Source organism: Xenopus tropicalis, chromosome 6 (assembly GCF_000004195.4).
Source record: "Xenopus tropicalis strain Nigerian chromosome 6, UCB_Xtro_10.0, whole genome shotgun sequence".
Taxonomy (NCBI): domain Eukaryota; kingdom Metazoa; phylum Chordata; class Amphibia; order Anura; family Pipidae; genus Xenopus; species Xenopus tropicalis.
The window spans coordinates 109,200,441-109,223,244 of record NC_030682.2 but is presented as its reverse complement, the minus strand read 5'-3'; the positions used below and the strand labels follow the sequence as shown (position 1 = coordinate 109,223,244).

Sequence of the window (22,804 nt, the reverse complement as noted above, 5' to 3'; positions counted from 1 at the left end):
ACCTCCATAAAGAGTTGTGAAGTGAACCTCTCTGTATCTAGTGTCCTCTCTGTGTCTAGAAAAATAAACTGTTAGTGGCACTGAGCACTATCCTGCAAGGGTGTACAGAAGTGTCTGATAATTATGGCCACAGTAACAGTTGTACTGATACAATAAAAGGCAACAAAATCGGTCTCCTGAAAAAAGTTGTTGGAACATCACATTTTAGCTTTTAATTCTGGAGTTTTCTTATTCACATTTTGTCAGAGAAGGTTTTAGGTTTAAGTCTGCATAAAATAACAGTAGATACTTACGTACGCAACCATGACTTGCTTCTTTGGGAACCCCATATGGGCGATAATATCCCTTTGCACATCTCTCACAATTAACACCAGCTGTATTGTGCTTTAATACAAAGCAAAAAAAATTATTATTTGGAAGGTGTAAGTATCTACATAAAGCTTGTATAGTAGGGAAGATGCGTGACCTTAAAGGAGAAGGAAAGGTAAAAACTAAGTAAGTTTTATCAGAAAGGTCTATGTAAATACAGCCATAAGCACTCACAGAAACGCTGCACTGAGTTCCCTGTCAAAAGATTAGTTGTGTCTGTTTTCCTCTGCCAGAGACACACAGCTCTTTGCTTTCTGCTCTTTCCTGCTCCCCCCTCCCTCAAGAATGCTAAGAATTCACCCCCCCCCTTAGGAATGTGGATCTGAGCCAATCAGCAGGAAGCTGATTCATAGTCTTACTGAGCATGGTTACTTGGTCTGGTGGTCTGTGCAGGAGTGAGGCATTATGGGAACTTTCTTTATACAGCTCACCATTTTTTCCTATGAGGCTTCTGATCATCTGAACGGGAGAAATATGGGGAGACTTAAGGGCACTATTGAGACAACTGAAGGTATGCCTGCAGCTTGAGATTAACTCTTTATTAGCCTTTCCTTCTCCTTTAACATATGCTACGATCTGCTTTATTCTGAGTCCTATTGTGTGTTGTTGCATCACTACACTTTGAGGCAGATTTATTAAAAGTATTTTCTGTTAAAACTCTTTCTCTGTTTTTTGTAAACTTTATTTCCACAAGTGTTAAAAAATCTGAACTGAAAAAGCATGTGCGGGAAAAAGACACCGCAACAAATTCTCTTGAAAACTCAAATTTTAAAATAGTGTGACTATTCTATATAGTGTGAATATTTTATATTGACTTCTATATGAATTCACCAGTATTTAGATGACTCATTTTACATTCTCAAATTAAAATTTGCTATTTTTGCTGCAAAAAAATTGTGGTAGAAACTCTAATTTGAATACATATTCCATAGAATAAAGATAAATAAGATATAATTATGAATATTCCATAGACTCCCATTGTACTTCATATACCATTGGCAATAAAGACATAAGAGTGACATTTACCTTTACTTTTCCTTTACAGGCAAAGATTTTATGTCTAATGCTTTGCCTAACAGGGCATGTTATTTCATGCCCAGAGTACAAAGTAATATCAATCAAGGCAAGTAACATAATATATACCATAGATCCTGTGTGCTTAAGACTAACAGCAAATTGGTGTGTAAGGAAAGTAGAGATACTGGAGGGAGTTATCAGCCACGGACAATGTTTCAATGGCAATCTCCCAATTGCTGAGAAAAAAGGGACATGAAACTGACTCCCGCTGTTTGATAATTTGTCTTTCAAATCAAGATCTTTCAGATATGGACAAGAAACTGAACTTTATCAGACTTGGCAGCAAGTGAGAAACTGTAGTCTCAATGAAAGTAAACATCCTTGGGCAAATGATTACATCGTATGAAACACAATCTTGAGCCTGAGCTATCTTGCCTTGAATCTACAGTAAAAAACAAAATTTGTATTTGGCCAAGCAGAAATTACCTAAAATGGGATCTCAACTGAAACAAAGGAATTTATGTAAAGTTACCCATAACTATCCTCTAAATATGTGTGCAATTTACATTAATATTCTATTTTAAGTGGTTTCCTAGATATAAGCAGTTTTAGACCAGGCTTCTGACTCAACAGACCTCTATGAATATCAGAGAGTTTGCAACTCTAGGGTTAACTTAAAATACAGCAAGTTAGGGTCACTGACTCTCTGAACTTCAAGGATAGTGTCACAGATTTTCTGTCATCTGAATCTTGATATCATTCAGTATTTTTTCCATGGTGATTATATGGTGTTATGTTTACACATGTTTTGGAACACATCCCAATTCCTACACCATAAAGTGCAAGAGAATATAGAGGTGCAAGGTGCAGAGCACAGAGCTGTTGGGTTGCAATAGGCAGGTAATAAATACAGGGCTCTCCTGCTCCTTGTTGCCCCTGGCCCTCCCTAGCCTATGCGTTAGTGATCCCTAAATTTGAGATCCCCAGATTTAAAGCAGATCATGTGAGAATATAAAACTTGTACATAAAAATAGTCCAGCCATTAATAATATGCAGACCCCTTCATTAAATAATAATGTCATACCTGGCAATTGATGCACACTCCTCCACCACGGTACTGTCCATAGATGTCTAGACTTCCTTTGCGGGTATCAATATCAGCATCATAGTAACAGTCAGAAGCATGCCCATGACAATTACAAGCTATGAAAAAAAGCATTATAATATAAGACATATCAGTGAGAATGAACACAACATTCAATGCAAATAAACCAGAACAATAAACAGCACATATATATTTCTTTATTTTGTACTTCTTAAAGGGGTGGTTTAATTTTTAGTGTGTTATAGAATGGCCAATTCTAAGAACTTTCAGTTGTTATTATTATTATTTGCACTCTTCTTCTATCTCTTTGCAGCTTTCAAATAGGGGCACTGACCGCAGCAGCCAAAAATGATTGCTCTGTGAGATTACAGTTTTATTGTTATTGTTACTTTATATAAATATTCAGTCCCACTCCTATTCATATATCTGTCTCTTATTCAAACCACTCCCTGGTTACTAAGATAATTTGGTCCCTAGCAACCACATAGCGGCTGAAACTCCAAACAGGAGAGCTGCTGAACAAAAACTGAAATAATTAAAAAACTACAAATAATAAAACATGAAGACCAATTGTAAATTGGCTCAGAATATTACTCTCTGCATCATACTAAAGGATAACTCAAAGGTGAACAACCCCTTTAAATTCACTAATACACAGGATGCCTACTGGGATTAACCACATGCCAAGCATGTGGCTGTTAAACTTAAACCAGAGTCAAGTTTTAAAATCCAAGTTTTACAATGCCTAGTAACGTATATCAAACTGTACCAGATAGCACTCCAATGCAGCAACTGTGCTAATAAGTTTCTTGTTTATTAAGATCTTTGCACACAACCTTTCGGGGGACACTCTCCCTTGTTCAGGTGTAGTAGGGCCCAAAAAAAGTAACATTCCATTTTCATGGAAAATCATATATTTTGGGATGGAGGTTGTCATTCACTAAAGGTACATTTATTTTAATAAAACCTGTTGAACATGTGCAGTGATTTGCCACAGCCTGCGTTGGGGCCAGTAGACTGATCCTCCTACCCACCATCCATACCCTCCACTCCATTATAAGGCTCTTCCAAAAGTTGTAAAGACCTATGTACTGCATTTAAATCTAGTATTCAGAACAGCTTTATATAACAGTGATATTGGATTGAAAACTGTAAAGGGCAAATATAAATAAATACTACCATTTATAGGAAAATTACCCAATTAGTGACACCTTCATGTCACCTTATTATGCCTTGGTTTTTACCCTGTCGTGACCCCACTAGATATCAGTAACCAAAAAGCCGCTACTACAGATAAATAGAGGAAGCTTTACATTTATGGTTGCTACCTTTACCAGTGACCAACCAAAACAAAGGGAGCAGGGCAGATGGCATCAGGGATGGGGCAGTGATGCTGAGGGTAAACATGACATCAGAGGTGGGCACAATGATGTCACACAGAGGTTATGATGCTGGGGTTATTGCATCATTTGCAATTGGCTGGATTTATGTGTAGTTTTCTCAATGTTTTAAACCGGACAGAAATGCCTTTGAGAAACTGGGATATTCGCTTCAAAAACACTCAGGTGGCAACCCTATCTCAATCTATATTTTGCCTGATCCAATCCTTTAATTAAAGGTATGGGATCTGTTAAACAGAAATCAGTTATCCAGAAAGCTCTGAAATACAGCAATGCTAATTTAGAAACAGAATTCCTAATTTTTGACTGACCTGTTGCTGCACCAGAATGGATGGAGTATGCTCGGGTGCAAGCACATGCAGCCGATATCCACATAAAAACTCTAGAAAATGCAAAGTCTCACATTTTTATGCGGATTTCAGCTACATGCGCCTGCATCCAAGCGTTTTCCATTCATTTGGGTGCAGGCACAGGTGGGAGCGTATAGCGTGTATTCAGCTATTCAGCATTTTTCAGCTTGTCAAAAATATATGCCATACGCAGCGCGTGGCATGCGCCCTTTGCAAATGCCAAATATGGGGTTTGGCGTATATTTTCGACAATCACTTGCCAAAAATAGCGTCATACGCCTCCTACCTGTGCCTGTACCTGAATGAAGGGAATATACTCAGGTGCAGCCAGGTAGCAGATATCCGCCGGAGATATGAAGTCTTGTGTTTTTTGGCAGATATCAGCTACATGTGCCTGCACCCGAGCGGATTGATATTTAAGTATTGTAAATAGGGTTACCACCTGCCTTTCATTACATTAAAATATACGCCAAACACCACGGCTGACATTAGCCTTCAGGTTGAAACCAAACAGGTGGTAACCCTATTTACAATACTTAAATTAATGGCGATATGGAATGGAATTCTTTGACAGGTCAGACAGGCTTCAGCTACACTTACTTATGAGCCACTACTTATTTTAATTATGTCAAGCAGCTACAAGCTCAAAAGAATAACAAGCTACTTTACAGCAAGAGGCCCCTCTTTGTACTGCCACTACTTTCCTCGTCAAAGATGTTTAGTGCTAATTATCCACAACTGGAATGTCAAGAGATGACAAGAAAGCATTCTGAGTTGCATGTCTGCTATGCTAAACACACAATGATCACAATACCTACAAAAAACATGAAACATGTTAGCAACGACAGGCAGCTGTTTCAATTATAGAAATATACTGTCATTTATTAAATATTCAGAAATGTGAGTTGGTTTTTAAACCCTTTATTTGTTGTATTACCCACTCTGGACTGGAATGCCATATTAATGGCAAAACCATCTCACATTGCTTACAAGGAGTGTCACATTTTTTCTTCCAAGTGATCCCTCCCTTAGAAAGATTTTTTTCCACCCTACACACCCCAGCTGCACATCATTCTTTTATAAGTGCTTCAATTGTATTGCACTTTACTTTCTCTTCTACATTTGCCAATGAATCTGTATAAATCAGTATAAATGTAATATTCAATATAAAGGCTAAAATTGTAAGAACAAATGGTAGGCCATAAAGGACCAATATTATTTTTTGTGTTCGAATAACAGACAAGCCAAATTGCCAACAAACAAATTGACCATTTTGCTGTATGTGCCAAAGCATAATGTATATAACAACATTTCTTACTTAAAATCTTAAAATCATTGGGTGTTATGTAATAAAAGGCACTAAGTTTGCCCAGGTGCCCAAACATCATATTGGTTGCTATGGGTTACTGCTCCTGGGCAAACTTAGTGCCTTTCATTACATATGGGGAATTATTTTTGCACCAGAAATAAGGTCTTAAAAATGTGCTATTTGCAAATATATTCACAAGGTAATTATGGTAGAATATTGATTAGCAAAATTCAATTTTTAGTTCTTTTTCTAATGGTTTATTCCCTTTACAACTTTTATTAGCTCCACCAAAAATTATTTTAGGAAAACAACATCATTGGCAAAGTCAGTTAAAATGGTAGAGAACAGACATAATGAATTTAAGCATGTTAAGAAGTTAAGAATCTTGTACAATCTTAGGCTTTGGTTAGTTGTGTGAATAAACCAATGGAGGGGGAAATGATAGTCATACATAAAAACTCACGTTCACACTCATTTGTACTGTCAATGGTTGCAGGCTGCCAGCTCTTCTGATTAAATCCTGGGCAGCATCGGTCACAAATTTCTCCACATGTATTGTGCTGACATCTACACTCATAACTTTAGAATAAAATAACACAATAATAATAATTAGAATGAGATAGTCAGGAGAAATTCAACAAAAGCACAGTGAACAAAATACACTAAGACGAAACACATATTTATCAAGCTTCCCCACTTTCCAGATACAGTCCCTACTTGTGTCCATGTTTTAAAGTATGTAACTGTGCAGTGCTGATTTGGTTCTGTGTTCAAAGAGCAGTTTTTTTGGGAGGGTGGGAGCAGTTGAAGAGGCTGTGTTTTTTAGCAAACAGACTAAAATATACTACATTGGCTTACAGAATAGCGCTGTAAGTTGGGACTTATGGCTCCAAGTGCACAGGCAAAGCAGCCAGTGCATGCAGGGGGTAGCCCTCCACTTATTTTATTTATTGTAGCATATATTCTTTTACACTTAGGGGCTGATTTACTAAGACACGATTTCGAATCCGAATTGGAAAAATTCCGATTGGAAACAAACATTTTGCGACTTTTTCGTATTTTTTGCGATTTTTTCAGCGTCTTTACGATTTTTGTGTAAAAACGCGAGTTTTTCGGCATCTTTACGATTTTTGCGTAAAAACGCGAGTTTTTCGTAGCCATTACGAAAGTTGTGCAAAGTCGCAATTTTTTCGTAGCGTTAACACTTGCGCGCAAAGTCGCGCCTTTTTCATAGCGTTAAAACTTAAAAAGCGCCGTTTCCCGCAAGTTTTAACGCTACGAAAAAATTGCGACTTTGCGCAACTTTCGTAATGGTTACGAAAAACTCGCGTTTTTACGCAAAAATCGTAAAGACACCGAAAAACTCGCGTTTTTACTCAAAAATCGTAAAGACGCCGAAAAAAATCGCAAAATTACCGATCATTGCGAAAAAAACACAATTGGACGCATTCGGCCCGTTCGTGGGTTAGTAAATGTGCCCCTTAAAGTCTTTAGCTTATCAAATGCCCAAGTAAGCCTTGAAATAATTATTTTACTTATGTGGTGCTTTTATGTATTTTTTGGGGTGACAATGGCAGCCTAACAATGCTTCATGGCCACAGAAAATTATAAATTATTTTCTTACACAGAACAGTAAATTGTGTGAATTTGAACTTGAAAAGGACATGATACATTTATATTTAATCCCTTTATTGCCACTCACTAGTACATCTACTTTTATTATCCTCTTAGACACCAGCAGAAATATTTAAGATTTAAAGCAGATGAGTAGGATGGACAAATACATTTATTAGTACCACAGAGGCCAGGTTACATGGTTAGGCTTATTTCAAGCAGATGGATGCAATCAGTGGTTAACCAATTGCTATGCACGTGAATTGGGAAAAAAAGACTAGTTAGAAGAAGGTCAAACATTAGTTATGTATATTAGGAGTCTTGCTGCCCTCTGCACCTTACACCAAATAATTACCTAATTTAAAGAGTGCTGGGCAGAGTGCAAAGTGCACAAAAGAGGATTAAAATGCCTTGTTTCTTGCACATTTGGACCTTGCTCTGAACTTTTTACAATAGCCACAGTTCTGCTTCAAAATCCTGTTTCTGGGTGGAAGGAATGTAAGCACCCCTCTCACACTCCATACCTGTTGTCTAAACTGTACAATACATTTATGAGGCCTAATCTCCTCCCCCACTCACCCCCATTTTCGAACCCAAAGACCTATGGATATTATGTGCAAAAAAAAAACACAAGCCCATATTTTCCACTTTGCACCCTGCTCTGCACTTTAAAAAAGTGGCATTTAGCATAGAATACCTATACCTTTTTTCCAGGTAACTACTTTTCAACTAATCTGCCTTCAGAAATGGTAGAGAAGATATAATCCATACTGAGAGCTTAAGGTATTCCTTTATTACTTACAGGTTCTGATTACCACTATTCCTCACAGTGCAAGTATCAGCATGGCCATGACAAACACAGCGCCCTCCAATACTGATGTCTTTAATACTGTAGTAGTACTGTTGATAAACAAACATCCCCAGAATTAATCCTATGTCTCATTTTAGCATCATGCGTACTGAAAAAGAACCTGATTTAAAACTAAACATTTAGATATACATATTCACACTCATAAACACAGAACTTTACAACTAAGTGAACACTTTAGAAGATGCAGAATGGAATAGAGCAGTGATCCCCAACCAGTGGCTCATGAGCAACATGTTGCTCACCAATCCCTTGGATGTTGCTCTCAGTGCCCCCAAACCAGGTAGTTATTTTTGAATTCCTTACTTGGTGGCAAGTTTTGGTTGAATAAAAACAAGATTTCCTACCAAATAAAGTCTCCTGTAAGCTGACAATGTTCATAGAGGTTTGCTAATAGCCAATCATACCCTTATTTGGCACCTCCATGAACTTTTATGATGTTTGTGTAGCTCTCAACGTCTTTTTTACTTTTGACTGTGGCTCACGAGTAACAAGGTTGGGAATCCCTAGAATGGAGGGTTAGTTCTAAAGGACATATTTACATATTTTACATCTATCATTGCCTCATCAGTCACAAACTGACTGAAAACTTCTATAAAATATATTTTGCAAGACAGGACGGCTATCTCATCCATTCAGTTTAGGCATGGGATTAAGGCTAGTGCCACACTAGGCAGATTTTTTTTCCAGCCTATGATTAAGTGCCAAGCGCGCGAAACGCGTAAGGCTATTATGTGGTCTAATTGTCTACAATAAAGCTTTTTTGTTTTTATCTAGTACTGCCTGCTCATGGGATCTGTGAGTGCCTGCCTTATGTATTGAAGTATATCTTCTCAATCTGTAGGTCTGGGGGATGTGCACCTGGACCCCCCGTATATACTGGTAAGCTCTTCTACTTATAACTGTGAACATACACCAAAACTCCCTCCTCCTTTTTTTTTTTCTTCCCTTTCCCTTATTTGTGGGCGGATTCTTGGCCTGTGGATACATGCAGGCTGAAAATCCACTGATACGCTTAAAAAATCTAATTATGGCTGCACCCAGAGTGTGAAGGCACACTAAGCGGAATTTAGCATGAAACTGCTTGCGTACGTTGTTTCGCACCAAATTCTGCTTAGTGTGGCTACACCTGGGCTGACACAATGGCTCCAGATGAAGCTGTAACTAGCAGAGTGTAGGGGCATACTCTATGGGCATGGCCTTCCCATAATTCTGAGCTTTCTGGATAATGGGTTTCCGACTTACAGATCCCATACATGTATAATGTTTTGGATTTGACTGTTTTGAAAATTCTCTTGTTTCACCCTGTACTGTACTGCATGTACTGTGCCTGTGGTCTGTTTAATTGTAGTGCCTACTAGCTTATAAGAGCAGCATCCTTGAGGTTACCTGATGCAGTATGACCAAGTAGGAGCCAAAAGTTTCCTCACAGTGAAAATGTTAATTGGTAGCAGAAGACACTGGGCCTGGGCTCCATGAGCACTACCTAGGATTGGATTGCCCAGGTTACAGTATATTATATTTTAAATGAATAAGCCCTTACTATGGGTGTATGTAGTGTTCATTGTGTCCATACAGCATCACACATACTGTATAATACTACAAGGAGAAGTATAAATAACGTATGCAAGCCACCTAGTATGCAACACTGTGCCATATATAAAATAAACAAAACATTACAACAAAACTGCTTGTTTTGGCATATCCATAGCAGTTCTTTCTCCCCAAAAATTTCAAGGGTTCTACTAATATATTTCAAAGTTGGTTAGCTCTTAAAATTTTAATAGGGCAATGTAATAAAGGTTGCAAAGTTTACACCAAATATAGTAGCTGATAACAATCAAATGTTTGCTTTTACACAGATGACCAGTATATGCTATTTACTGATTGGCTGTTATGGGTTATGGGACCTGGTGCAAACTCTGATGCTTTTATAACAATCCCCCCCAAGGATATAATCAGTACTGCGACAATGTAATGTACAGCTAAAGGTACAGTCTGGAAATTAAATAAGTAACATACACTTAGACAGTGAAAAGTGATATTTGATGAATAAACATTGCACATTAGAGACATTTTAGCCAAACAGGATATAATCGCAAAAAGGAAATAAGGGAACTGTTATTTAAAATATTAAATAGAAAAACAAATCATCATTCTAAAGAGGAAGGCATACATAACAATTAAAGGAAATGGCCATAAAATCAATCACATGGTCCTCATTTTCATTGTGCCTGGAATATGTGGCATGAAGCAATGATTATTCTGCTACTAGGAGAAGCTACATTGTACAGTTTGTACTCATTTCTTATATGCAATATAAGGACGTGCAGAAATCTGCCTTGGTTCTCTCCATTGTTAAAAGAGGAGTGTGAATATTTCATTTAGGATACAATATATTACTTTTGGGAGATGCTGGAAGTTAAAGTTCTCAAGAGGGCCAAGGTTTCGACAATATGTCCAATGAAAATATTATTTTATACTATATAATCCCTAAGTAGCTGCACTTATAATAACTAACTGTCTCTCCTTTCAGTTAATTTTTTAGAAGCTGGGAATAATAATCTATAATAACTATATATTTCATTAGCATTTTACATAGAGTGTAAACATTTACTGCACTATTTGCAATCACACCAAGAGAAATGATGCTATATATCATATAGAAACCCAAAAAATGACAGAATGGAATGGTCAGGTCGATCTCTGTGTACCCAGCTATAGAGAATGTTCAGCTGCGGCATAATATAGATCAGGGCTGTCCAACTAGAGGGCCCTGGGCGGGATGTCACCACAGATATCATCATTTTAATTTAATGCCCCCCTCAAACATGCTACTGAGAAATAATTAGCCCATTCATCCATCTCTATTTAATTTTAAATGCATCCCAAAAATCCAGTCTCTGTATGAGTTACTTCATATTATGAGTGCTGACCTTAATATTTAGAATATATTTCTTTGTTGCACTGCCCTTTAAATCATTGCAGCCACTGTGTACATTATTTGCATTACCCATAGGGTGTCTAATTAGAATCCATCTGGCACTCTATAAAGTGTAATGAAGTAAGTTTTTGTATAAGAAGTCACTTACTCTTCTTGTTACAGTAGGGTCTCTTTGCGCCTTGGAAATAAGATGTCCAAGAAGAGTGTTTGTTCTGAGGAAACGCAGGCGTATGTTTGTTGCTTTAGTGAAGTCTCTTAGAACAGGAGAATCCATAAAATATTTAGCCCCAGGTCGTCCATTTATTAATGACACTACAATCTAACAAACACAAGAACCATTAAAATATAAGGTTAGATAGCGCATTGGTCAACATGTTCTACATTGCTAAATTGGTCACAGACTTGAAAGATTACAAAAAATTTCTAGTTGTCATAAGGAAAAAGTCCCACATACTATTTCTTCTTGTTTTAATTGTATTTGTAATAGTACTGATTGGTTGAAATTTATTTTAAAAATTGCATACAAAAATCTCAAAATTATAGGAGAAGCTTCACATCTCATATTAGGTGAAAAAAAGGAATTTGTATATGAGTCTGATGGGAGCTTATTTTTATTGATATGTGTATGGTGACACACTGATCCTTACTAAAATCTAATTCCTGTGAATATTTGCTATTTCTGGCAAAAAATTTCTGAAAATTTCATCAGCCAGTGAAAAATTTCAAGCACAGTCTCATTAAAATATGTGAGAACTTGACTTGTTATTGTTTCATCTAATTACTATTGAATTTATTTTAGTTTATCATGGTAAACTGACACATAAGAAAAACATGCAGTTATATATTAAACTCTGCAAAGAACAAGCCTCCATGCTTATACATTATTTCATAGCACTGTAAACTATATTGATTCCCTGTAAAAATTACCTTGGTTGTTTAATTTATGTAAACAGTGGTAATGACAAGAAAATTCCTTAGCCAAGAAGACATACAATAGAGGTCCAAGGGCACACATAATTCTCCTAGCAACCAAAAACAAAAAAAACTAAGGCATAGCCTTAATAACTACATAACAGTTTTCCTTGTACAATTTCCTTCAGCAAGTTTGCCGACACTGAGCTTTCTGGAGCATGAGCAGACAGAGCTAGTCCAGATTAGCTCCAAATGCCCAAAAAGCTCTGTTCATCGGCAAAGGAAAAAAGATGATCCAAAGATCCAGTGCTTACTTTACTTTGTGGGGGGCAGCAGGGAAGGGGGCAATTAAGAGCTGTCTATGAGGGCTTTTGTCTGTGGGGGGGTTTATTTCTCCTTTGATGTCTTTAAGGGCGCTGGCACATAAGGTAATTTGACGCCTATGGTAAATCTGCCCTATCGTAGGTAACAGTACTACTGAAAACATCTTCCCCTTGCCACAATTAAAACTTTCAACAATCTCACCTTGGGAAAATGTGATGGAAGAAGACGTTTCCCTGCTCTTAAGCCTGATTCCCCCTGAGTAATGTGTTTTATTTGTGACAATTCAAAACTTTCTAAAGGGGAAGGCATTTTCAGTAACTTTAATGCCCCTGGTAGCGAAAATTTACCATGGGCAACAAATCTCCTCATATGCTGTTGCCTTAATACTGCAGTATGGTCATCACTGATCTGTTCAGATACTATGCATTTTTGGATTTAACAGTAAGCTGTGCTTATACAGTACCACTTACCTCTCCATTTTCAAGAGGAACAATACGAGAATATTCTGTTGTACAAATGACATCATCATCTCTTGTAATGGGCTGTTTGGCCTCCTTTTTAAAATGATTTATGCAGTCAATTTTAGAATCTACAATGTAAATAAAAAGAATCAACATTTATAGCCCCTTTTTACCCAACGTGACAAACAACAATAATTATAGCACTTAACAGGCATGTGGATATAAGCCTAATACTGAAGAAAGCTGACTTCAGGCCTTTTAATAGTGATTTATACTTTGTATGGCGCAACAAAGTAACAATATATTGGTAGTAAAATAAAGGGACAAGAAAGACTAATATAACCATCTTTTGGTGTCTGTTGTCTATCAGCTGCATGATCTTCATCACACAGAAAAAAAATTACTGGGCAAACTGACTACTATTTGTGCAATATTTGCTTTGGTATTACAGATTAAAGATAGATTATAGATTAGATTTTAGAGATAGGTTAGAAAAATACAAATGTATAAAGAACTTACTAGCAAAATATTGCCAAGGTGAGTAGGTTCTTCCAAAGTCAACAGATCTTTCTAGGACCCAAAGATCAGGCCGAGGAGAATTGGCAAATTTTATAAGAACATATGCAACATGGAAAAGCTAGAGACAAAAACAAATAACCAAGAGATTCTTCATTGCAAACACAACATCATTAAACTTACAACAATACAAAACCATTTTTCATTCACTACAAAGAAAAAATATTAGTAGTAAACTGTACTAATTATTTTGCAGTTAAAGGAGAAGGAAAGGCTACTAAAGAGTTAATCTCAAGCTGCAGGCATACATTCAGTTGTCTCAATAGTGTCCTTAAGTCTCCCCATATTTCTCCTGTTCAGATGATCAGAAGCCAAACAGGAAGAAAAAACGCTGAGCTGTGTAAAGAAAGTTCCCATAATGCCTCACTCCTGCACAGACATGCAGACCAAACTGAACATGCTCAGTTAGTTAGACTATGACTCAGCTTCCTGCTGATTGGCTCAGATCCACATTCCTAAGGGGGGGAGTGAGCACTTAGCATTCTTGAGAGAGGGAGGAGCAGGAAAAAGCAGAGAACAGAAAGCTGTGTGTCTCTGGCACAGGAATTACAGACACAACTAATCTTTATTCAGAGAAGTCAGTGCAGCGTTTCTGTGAGTGCTTATGGCTGTATTTACATAGACCTTTCTGATAAAGCTTACTTAGTTTTTACCTTTCTTTCTCCTTTAAGGAAACTTAAAGGGGTTGTTAACCTTCAAATTAACTTTTAGTATGTTATAGAATGTCCTATTCTTAGCAACTTTGCAACTGGTCTTCATTATTTATTTGTTATAGTTTTTGAAATATTTGCCTTACTCTTCTACATCTTTTCAGCTTTGAAATGGGGGTCACTGACCCTGGTAGTCAAAAAAACTATTGTTCTGTGAGGCTTTAGTTTTATTGTTATTAATACTGTTTTTTCCTTATCTTTATATTCAGTTTCTCTTCTAGTCATATTACAATCTCTCAATCTAACCACTTATAGGTTACTAAGGTGCATAAGACCCTAGCAACTAAATTGCCAAACTGAAGAGCTGCTGAAGAAAAAGTGAAATAACTGAAAAACCAAAAGAAATAAAAAATGAAAGCCAATTGCATATTGTCTCAGAATACAAATGTCTAAGTCATACTAAAAGTTAATACAAAAGTAAACAACCCTTTTAATGTTATTATTTAATTGTCATAATTCTATCCAGTTTCACAGGTTAAGAGTCTGGAATTCAATGGCAAATTGGCTGGTGATTATCTTGCAGATGTGAATTATTCATGAAGAACCAAAGCCACTTCTCCAGGTGAACCAAAGAATGTCCAAAAAGTCTATAGAAAGACCCTTGCATCTTGGGATTTTTTCCCCTGAGTTGGGAAACCAACTCTAGTGCCTTGCCTTCTATCAGTAAAAAATAAGGTAGCCCACCTTGGATCATTCTGATACAACATGGATTTGCTGGAATTTACTGATTTAGGCATTAACATTAGTCCCTGCAAGCCTGCAAGAAGGCAGCAGGACAGAAGAAGAAGAAGAAGCAGCAGCAGCCCATGATATAAGAATGGAGGGAGGCAGATAGATAACTAGCACCTCTAGAACTTGCCCATTGTGCTCCTCCGCACAGTATTGTCACCCATTGTTTTTCTGCATAAGTGGTTCATTGGGTAGCTATGCAGCCTTGCAGTGCTGGGGTCCTGAGTTCAGAGAGACAGGTTTATTGGCTCCTGATAAAATTGGCCCTACTGTGTGTGAATGTGATGGGGACCTTAATTTATAAGCGCCACTAGGGCAGGGACTAAAGGGAATAATATATAATCAGTGCTACGGACTATGTTGGCACTTGTTCATGTTAATAACAGGGCTGTGGAGTCGGAGTCGAGGAGTCGGAGGCAATTTTGGGTACCTGGAGTCGGAGTCGGCAAAAAATTAACCGACTCCGACTCCTACTAAATTTAAATGGGAATAAAAAAATAAAATAAAGCAAGTTTAAATGTCCCAATTCACAAACAGTCATAATTAATTACTTCTCTGCTATAAGAATAAAGCCCAATGCACGCAGTGCATAAACGAACACGTTGAGTGACCATGAAGCATGCTTTTCATTGACCGTATGAATGTATAAAATACATTAGCATATTAAAAACAGAGGAGTCGGAGTCGGAAGTATCAGAAACTGAGGAGTCGGTGTCAGAGAATTTATCTACCGACTCCACAGCCCTGGTTAATAATAATAATAATAATCTCCGTAAAGTGCTTTGGATATGTGTTGGCACACTTTAAATACAAGAAAATAAATTAAGTAGCAAATTTTATGCTGGTGAAGATTTAGGTTAAGCAATATAAAAAGCTATAAACCTTTGCTAGTTCAGTACTTGTACTATAAGTGTTTTTATTCAGTTTAAATTAAATAACAATATCTTTAGATGAAACAGCTGTCCATTCAACAAGAGAGTACAAGCATACATATAAAAAATGGGGGTTCTACATATTACCACAATGCAAGAGGTTCTTTGTGAGCTAATTCAACTGGCCTCACAGGATAAGTTTGGTTTGCTATGATATTATGTAAGTTCTGGAAGAAGAAAAAATGCGTAAAAAAATAATGACGTTTTTCATGCAGCTAAGCCTGTTGATGTGTGGCGAATTTTGTCACCATTTTTTACAGAGCATAATAAATAGGCCCCATAGTTTAGCTTCTGTTTTTTAAGCGTGATGGATGGAGATTCTGAGGAAAGCCATTAATGTAATATGGTCTTTTAGGCCGCTGCTGCCAATCTCCATGTTTTTCTGATTTATTCAATTGTGGTTACATTGCTAAGTAAAGCCCAGTCTATGAAAAGGTTTTACAACCATCTGTAACCAATAGGTGGTCACTTCCAGCCAAAAAGATTGGATTTTAGGGAAGCCAAAAAAATTTAAAGATTAGCCTTGGGAGCATGGCAACTACTTGTGTTATATGTTATTTTAAAAAAAAGGTACTCTTAAATGCAAAACTGTTCATAATTGTATTTAATTGAACAGAGATCACTTGCCTAACTGCACAATGAATAAAAGATTGCTAACAAAGGTTAACAACACCTTAGACATGCAGATTTCAAGCCAAAAAAACCACATCAACTGTATTAAATGTGGTTGTATCCATGTACTTACTCTATTGGCCCTTGTACATTCCCTTGATCACTGTGTGACTAACTTGCCACTGAACCTCTTTCTTCAATGTAAGAAAACAGTGAAGAGATTAAATTTATTGCAAACTAGGCTAACCACTAATCACACATTGTATGTGATCTAGATAGATAGATGATAGATAGATAGATAGATAGAGATCTCTAAAACGCATTTGATAGTTCATATAGATAAACAAAGAAGCTGTTATGAAAAGATGTGGGTCTTTCTCATAAAAATATCTCTACACCACAGTTTGCATCTTGCTTCTGTATCAAAAAGGCAGTAAGAAAGGTATTGAAAGTTTTTTTTATAATAAATCTCCTAAAGAATGGTCTAAATGAAAATGTAGGGTGTAGAGTATTTTTGGTAAAGAAGGAGAGATAATTGGAAGGAGTTTTATTATCCTTTGATACCTCTTTATAAAAAAAGGGTAATCTGAGCCTGAGTTTGTCTGGAGATACATAAAAAAACAGGTAAGTCTCACACTCCCAGTACCATACCCCTCTACTCTAGTCTATGGGGCAGATACAGGGTCGGACTGGCCTCTGCAGGGCCCACCAGGGCTATCGACCCAGGGACCCCCAACCCCCCAAAGAGGCCCCCACCACGCCTCACACCATCCCCTCCTAGAGGCCCCTGCTGAATGCCCAATCCCCTCCTCCAAACACACGTACCTTTTTACTTATCTTTGGTGTGTGGGGGTAAAGAGATTAGACAGTGGGGGATCAGGTCTGGGTCGGCGGGCCCACAAGGGCCTGGACCGATCAGGTTTTTTTCTGACCCATGGGCAGATGCACAACATTTGAAATTGAGTTTTTACTGCAAAAACAACATAACTGTACTTATTTTAGAACTTCAGCTTTCTGAACTCGAATGTTCGAGGATTATTAAACTGAAAAAAACTAAGAACGGTAGATAAAAAAATCTAAAAGCCAGCAGGTTTCTGTCCAAATCAGTTGAGGTGTATTTTTCAATTTCACGCTATTTGACATTTGAGTTCTTGAGAAAAATGTAAGATTTTGCAGACTCAATGAAAATGAATAGTAGACTGCGATATTAGCATGATCAAGGTTTTTTAGTTTTTGAGATTCAAGTTCTTTCATAAATAAGCTTGCAATTGAGATTTTGAAAATAGAAATTCATTCGCCTTATTTCAAAATGAAAAAACACAAACATACTCAAATTTGTCCCTCTCAGTGAGACCAGGGAATTTTACTTGTCATGTGTCAAATAGGGCTAAGGGAAGAGTCCATAACGCCTGGTTTTACTGATTAAATAGTCTGAAGCTAAAACGCAGTTGTCTAAACTCTAAGAATTTTCTCTCAAGGCCGATGTCCCATCAGCTTCCAACAGTGTAAGCTTTCAAGGACTCCCATGAACAGTGTAGGATCATATTATATAAGTGTCCAGATTGTAGGATATTTTGAGTTTCATTAGCATTATTACCACTTGTACCAAAAAAAAGCTGCTTCGGCATTCTGACCATACCTCTATGTTAAATCCAGTTTCTAACAGACTCATATCACCAAGATGATACATCAGGCCATTCATTTTGCCTCCCATGCTTCATCTATTCTTGCTGTATAATGTTTCTCTTCTCTATGTGATAAGATTAGAAGTTCCTTTAATGGCAAATAAGGTTTTGGCAACATTCCATTTGAATCATTCTTTTAAAGTTTTTTTTTTAAACTGTGACCTGCATAGTTTATTATACAATTATTCAATCTTTCAACAAAAGAATTCCCCATTTACCAGTATTATTTTGGTACTAGCATTGGCAAGGATGCCTTTTAGCGTTCCAAGTGTTCTAAATTTAGGTCAGATTTTGGTTGTGTGGTTAACTATCTGAAACAACATATAGGTATAATTATGTTCTATGAAAATGACAATGTGTACAGAATAACAAACTTTCATTCTTGCTAATGTGTTCTGCCAGCTTAACCACTTGTCCACATGTGACCACTCTGAGAATCATGCAAACAACCAACTGAATTGTTTATATCCAGAATTACAGTATGGTTACTGGAACAATCTTCATGTTTTCCTTAAAATTCCATGCATATATTGTACACTCAGATAGATGGGAGATGGTCCAGAGGTGATGCTCCCATACTCAACAGTACATTAAGGCAATGGCCTCCCCCTCCACTTTAATTCTTTTCTTTTACTAATTATAGCAATAATGAACTTCTAAAAAGTATAAACTTGAAGCATATTATATATCAATATTACTTTAGTATTACTTTAGTTCCTTTTGCACTTTCTGTTTATTTGTAATTGTTAATCTACACACCATCCTCTTTAATCTTGTAATCAAGTAAATCTTGAATTTAGATTCAACTTTTGACCTAATTTGGTTATTACATATATTTACTTCTCTGTGCTACTATGTGAAATAGGTTGATGCATTATTGAATTCTTGTTTTTTGTATTGGGAAATCCTGTTAAAAAAAAACTTTTTTTTTTTAAATGTATACTATATATATTTGAATACACGAGTGTTCATATAATAGCAATAACCTAGAAATGTTCATGTTGTTGATAGAATATAATACTTTTATTCACCAAGGTAAAAACAGAAAATACAGTCAATATGTTAACTGTGTCATAATATCCTTTTTATTTAATCTAACATGTATTTATCATATTTTACATTCATCAAAATTCTTCTATCTGCAGCACTTGCATCTTTGCAGAACTATGGAATTCAAGCTGTCAGTTTTAAAGATATTCGGTGGAAATGTCAACCATTTCACACCTTCTGTTTCTCTTTCCAGATGTGTGACTGGCTTGCAGGACAATTTTCTCTGACCTTATGGTGAAGTTCTTCCAACAAAAGCTTGATAATTTTGAAGGCTGGCAAATGAGCCAACAGTAATGCAAGTACTCCAGCTCTGGAGCACTGCCCTGCTGCATGATTATAATTGCACAAATCAAGTACTGACCACAGGGGATGACATAATGTTGTAAAAACAAAAGCTCAAGATCCAGATAGATTTTCAGAATAAGGTCTTCCTGTCCACTTATTTCCAAGCCATATGGCATGTTAAGCAGCAGATTTATGAAAATGTGAGATTAGAAAAAAAAAATCACCCACTTTCTATTAATTCCTATGGGATTTTAAGTAGCGTATTTAGCAAATGGTGAACTCTGATTTTCACCCATTGATAAATACACTGTTGATAAATTGGTTATTCCAGCAGATCTGTGCAATTTTACGTATTTAATGCCCAAATGCACCTGTACCACACTGTTGGTTTGCAACTTAATTCAGTCCAAATATTGCAATTAATGTAGTGCTCTTACCAGTAATACAGTGCAAACCGGAAATGTACAAACTAGAATTGAGATTTTATGTATTAAATTGCTCCTTGTATCATTTCGGGGTTGGTTGTATTTAGTAAAGACCAATATCAGTTTAGGGCAGGGGTCCTCAAACTACAGCCCGCGGGCCAGATACAGCCCCCCATGGTCATATACCCGGCCCCCAATGCATCCTCACCCCTGGTTAGTACCTGTCGGCCTCAGCATGGTTCTTGGCCACGCCACCCACTTTTTCTAACTTGGAACTGCAGTTACCCAGTGACTAACTCTGCAAAGTTTAGGGACCCTAGGATTATTAGTTGAAGAACGGCAAACCAATAAACCAATTTAACCAATCAAAGTCAATAGGTAAATTGTGATTGGCTGTTAGAAGCCCAACCCACTTTTCCTATTTTCCCAGTTACCCAGTGACTAGCTCTGCAAAGTTTGGGGCCTTAGTATTTACTGTATATATAAAAATTGCAGCAGTTTAAGTTTAAACGTATGAAGTCTATAGTTGAAATCTGATTGGCTGTTGTTGTCCCCACCCACTTTTCTAAACTTGGAATGTAGTCACCCAGTGACAAACTGTGCAAAGTTTGGGGACCCTGACATTACACATGTGAGAATGGCAGCAGTTAAAATTTGATAACAATGGAAGAAATGAGATTGGCTTTTGGTGGCCCAGTGACTGACTGTGGCATCAAACCAATAAAATTCAATAGGTGAAATCTGATTGGCTGTTGATGGCTCCACTCACTTTTCAAAACTAAACCTGCAGTCCCCTAGTGACCAACTGTGAAATGTTTGGGGACCCTGGTGTTAATACTGTAAGAGTGGTAGCAGGTTGAATTTCCCCATTGACAGTCAATAGGTAAAATCTGATTGGCTGTTGGTGGTTCTGCCCACTTTTTCTAACCCGGTGCCTAACTCTGCAAAGTTCGGGGACCCTGGTGTTATTACTGTGAGGATGGCAGCAGGCTGAATTTCCGCCAAATCAATAGGTAAAATCTGATTGGCTGTTAACAGCTCAGCCCACTTTTGGGCATCCAATAATCATCAAATTTTCATTCAGGCTGACCCCATGACTATGTGATTCAAGTTTGAGGAGTGTAGCCTCAAAGCTGTAAGATTGGCAGCAGTTTCAATTTCCCATTAAAGTCAATGAGTGAAATTTCATTGGCTGTTGTTGGCCCCTCCCACTTTGGGTAATCTAACAAATGACACTGTTTCATTCGGGTGACCCAATTATTATCTTATTCATGTTTGGGGGGTGTAGCTTCAAAGCTGTAAGCGTAGCAGCAGTTTGAAAATCTTCCCTGTCAAAGTCAATGGGAAATTTGGGGTGTTCAGAGCGGCGCCACAAAAAGACGGGCGGGATCACTTAGAAAAGCACAAGCAACCTGCTCCGCTATAGGGTGAAGAAGTGTGGAGAGTTTGGGTGTTGTACCCCTAAAACTGTAGGAGAAGTAGTGTTTAGAAAACGGGGGCGCTAAGAAGAAAAAGAAGAAGAAGAAAAAGCGGAAGAATAAGATGAAGTCGAAGAACAGTATGTGGGGGTTTTTCAATCCAACATAATAAAACCCCTGGTATTGAACACAAAGCAATAAATAAGATGACAACTGGCTAAATGACAGGGACACTCAGTGGTGTGTAGCAAACGTTCCCTCTGCAGTTGTGTAAGGTGTAATCAGGTTGTGTCATTAGTCCCTGATGGTCAGTGATAGAGCAATGCACCTAAGCTAGGGCTCATCAGCTGAATAGAATCTCAAAACATTCAATATAGTTAAACCTGCAGCCAGTAGTGATTCTGTGCCCCCCCCAAAAAAACTCACCATGCTCGTGGCTTAAATGGGTGCTTCACCTTTTGCTATGTTACAGAATGTCCTATTCCTTGCAACTTTGCAATTGTGCTTTATTGCTATATTTTTTCTTTTTTAATAGTTTCTGAACAAAGTCTTTTTCTTTGGACTATTTTTAGCTTTTAAATGGGAGTCACTCACTGACCCCCAACATCCAAAATACGATTGTTCTGCGTGGCTACAATTTTACTGTTATTGTTAATTTTTGTTACATAACTTTTAATTTTTGTTCATTACCTCACCTACAGTATATATATATATATATATACCAGTCTCTCATTCAAGCCACTGCCTGGTTGCTAGTGTAAATAAGAACCTAGCAACAGGATAGCTGTTGAAAACCAAACTGTAGAAGTGCAAAACGGAAACCTAAATAAATGAAAAAATAAAATAAATGAAGACCAATTGCAAATTGTCTCAGAATATCTATGTCTACACCAAACAGGCAGATTCAGTACATTCAGTACAACATGACACAGCCAGGTGGAAGCAGGAAAACATTAAGGGGGCCTATTTATTACCCAGTGTAAAAAAACGGTGACAAAGTGCATCACTTTGAAAAATAAGGTGCACTTATAAAGCAGTACAATGATTTTCAGTGACCGTGATGGGTGGTATAAAGGTGGTATAAAGGTAGAGGAGTAGCTAGAGAAAGTGACAAGAAGGGATAGATAGAGAATAAAAGTGGAAAGCTAAACCATTACACCTGCCATCCTCCAGCTGCTGAATTGTGTGCCTGTGCGTGTACTTGTGAACCAGAGCCGTGTAATAATTGTGGAAAAATGAAGTAGCTGGCTTATAGGCCCTTCACATCAGCTTGTCTGGATGGACTACACTACCCTAGTCTGTCACTGACCCCTGTGTTTGAAAGGCACAGGAAGGGGGATGCAGGAATAGAGCGGGGTTGGATGTGACATAGTAAATCATATTACAGGGGAGGCTACTACTGCTGCTGAGTATTACTCCTTATAGAGGAAACTCTTCTATTTCTTTCTCTTTCGCATTATTGGTGCTTATTGGTCATTTTTCAGTGGTCTTATCGGCATGTCTGGACTTATTGGAGTGATCATTGGCCATTTTTTGGTAATTGGCCATTTGTACAGTCATTACAATGGCACAGCTGGGGTTAACATATTAATTATACTGGCACGGCTAGGTAAATTTTCTGAGTATCCATCTTCTGTGGTAATTATTCTGGCACATCTGCGTTATGTTTTGGTGAAACGAGTGTGGTGTTTAGGGGTGTGGCCAAAAAG

At 37.4% G+C, this 22,804-nt stretch overlaps 1 protein-coding gene across 1 annotated transcript in view; it reads right to left on the bottom strand.

Annotated features, from left to right (window-relative positions):
- lama3 (laminin subunit alpha 3) overlaps window positions 1–22,804 on the bottom strand; it is a 137,426-nt gene that overhangs the window by 106,675 nt on the left and 7,947 nt on the right. The window contains exons 3-9 of the mRNA XM_031903840.1: window positions 13,193–13,310; window positions 12,683–12,801; window positions 11,125–11,295; window positions 7,967–8,064; window positions 6,014–6,129; window positions 2,471–2,589; window positions 294–384 (exon numbers count right to left, since the gene is read on the bottom strand). Coding sequence (XP_031759700.1) covers window positions 294–384; window positions 2,471–2,589; window positions 6,014–6,129; window positions 7,967–8,064; window positions 11,125–11,295; window positions 12,683–12,801; window positions 13,193–13,310 — 832 coding nt within the window. The remainder of the gene's footprint in view (window positions 1–293; window positions 385–2,470; window positions 2,590–6,013; window positions 6,130–7,966; window positions 8,065–11,124; window positions 11,296–12,682; window positions 12,802–13,192; window positions 13,311–22,804) is intronic.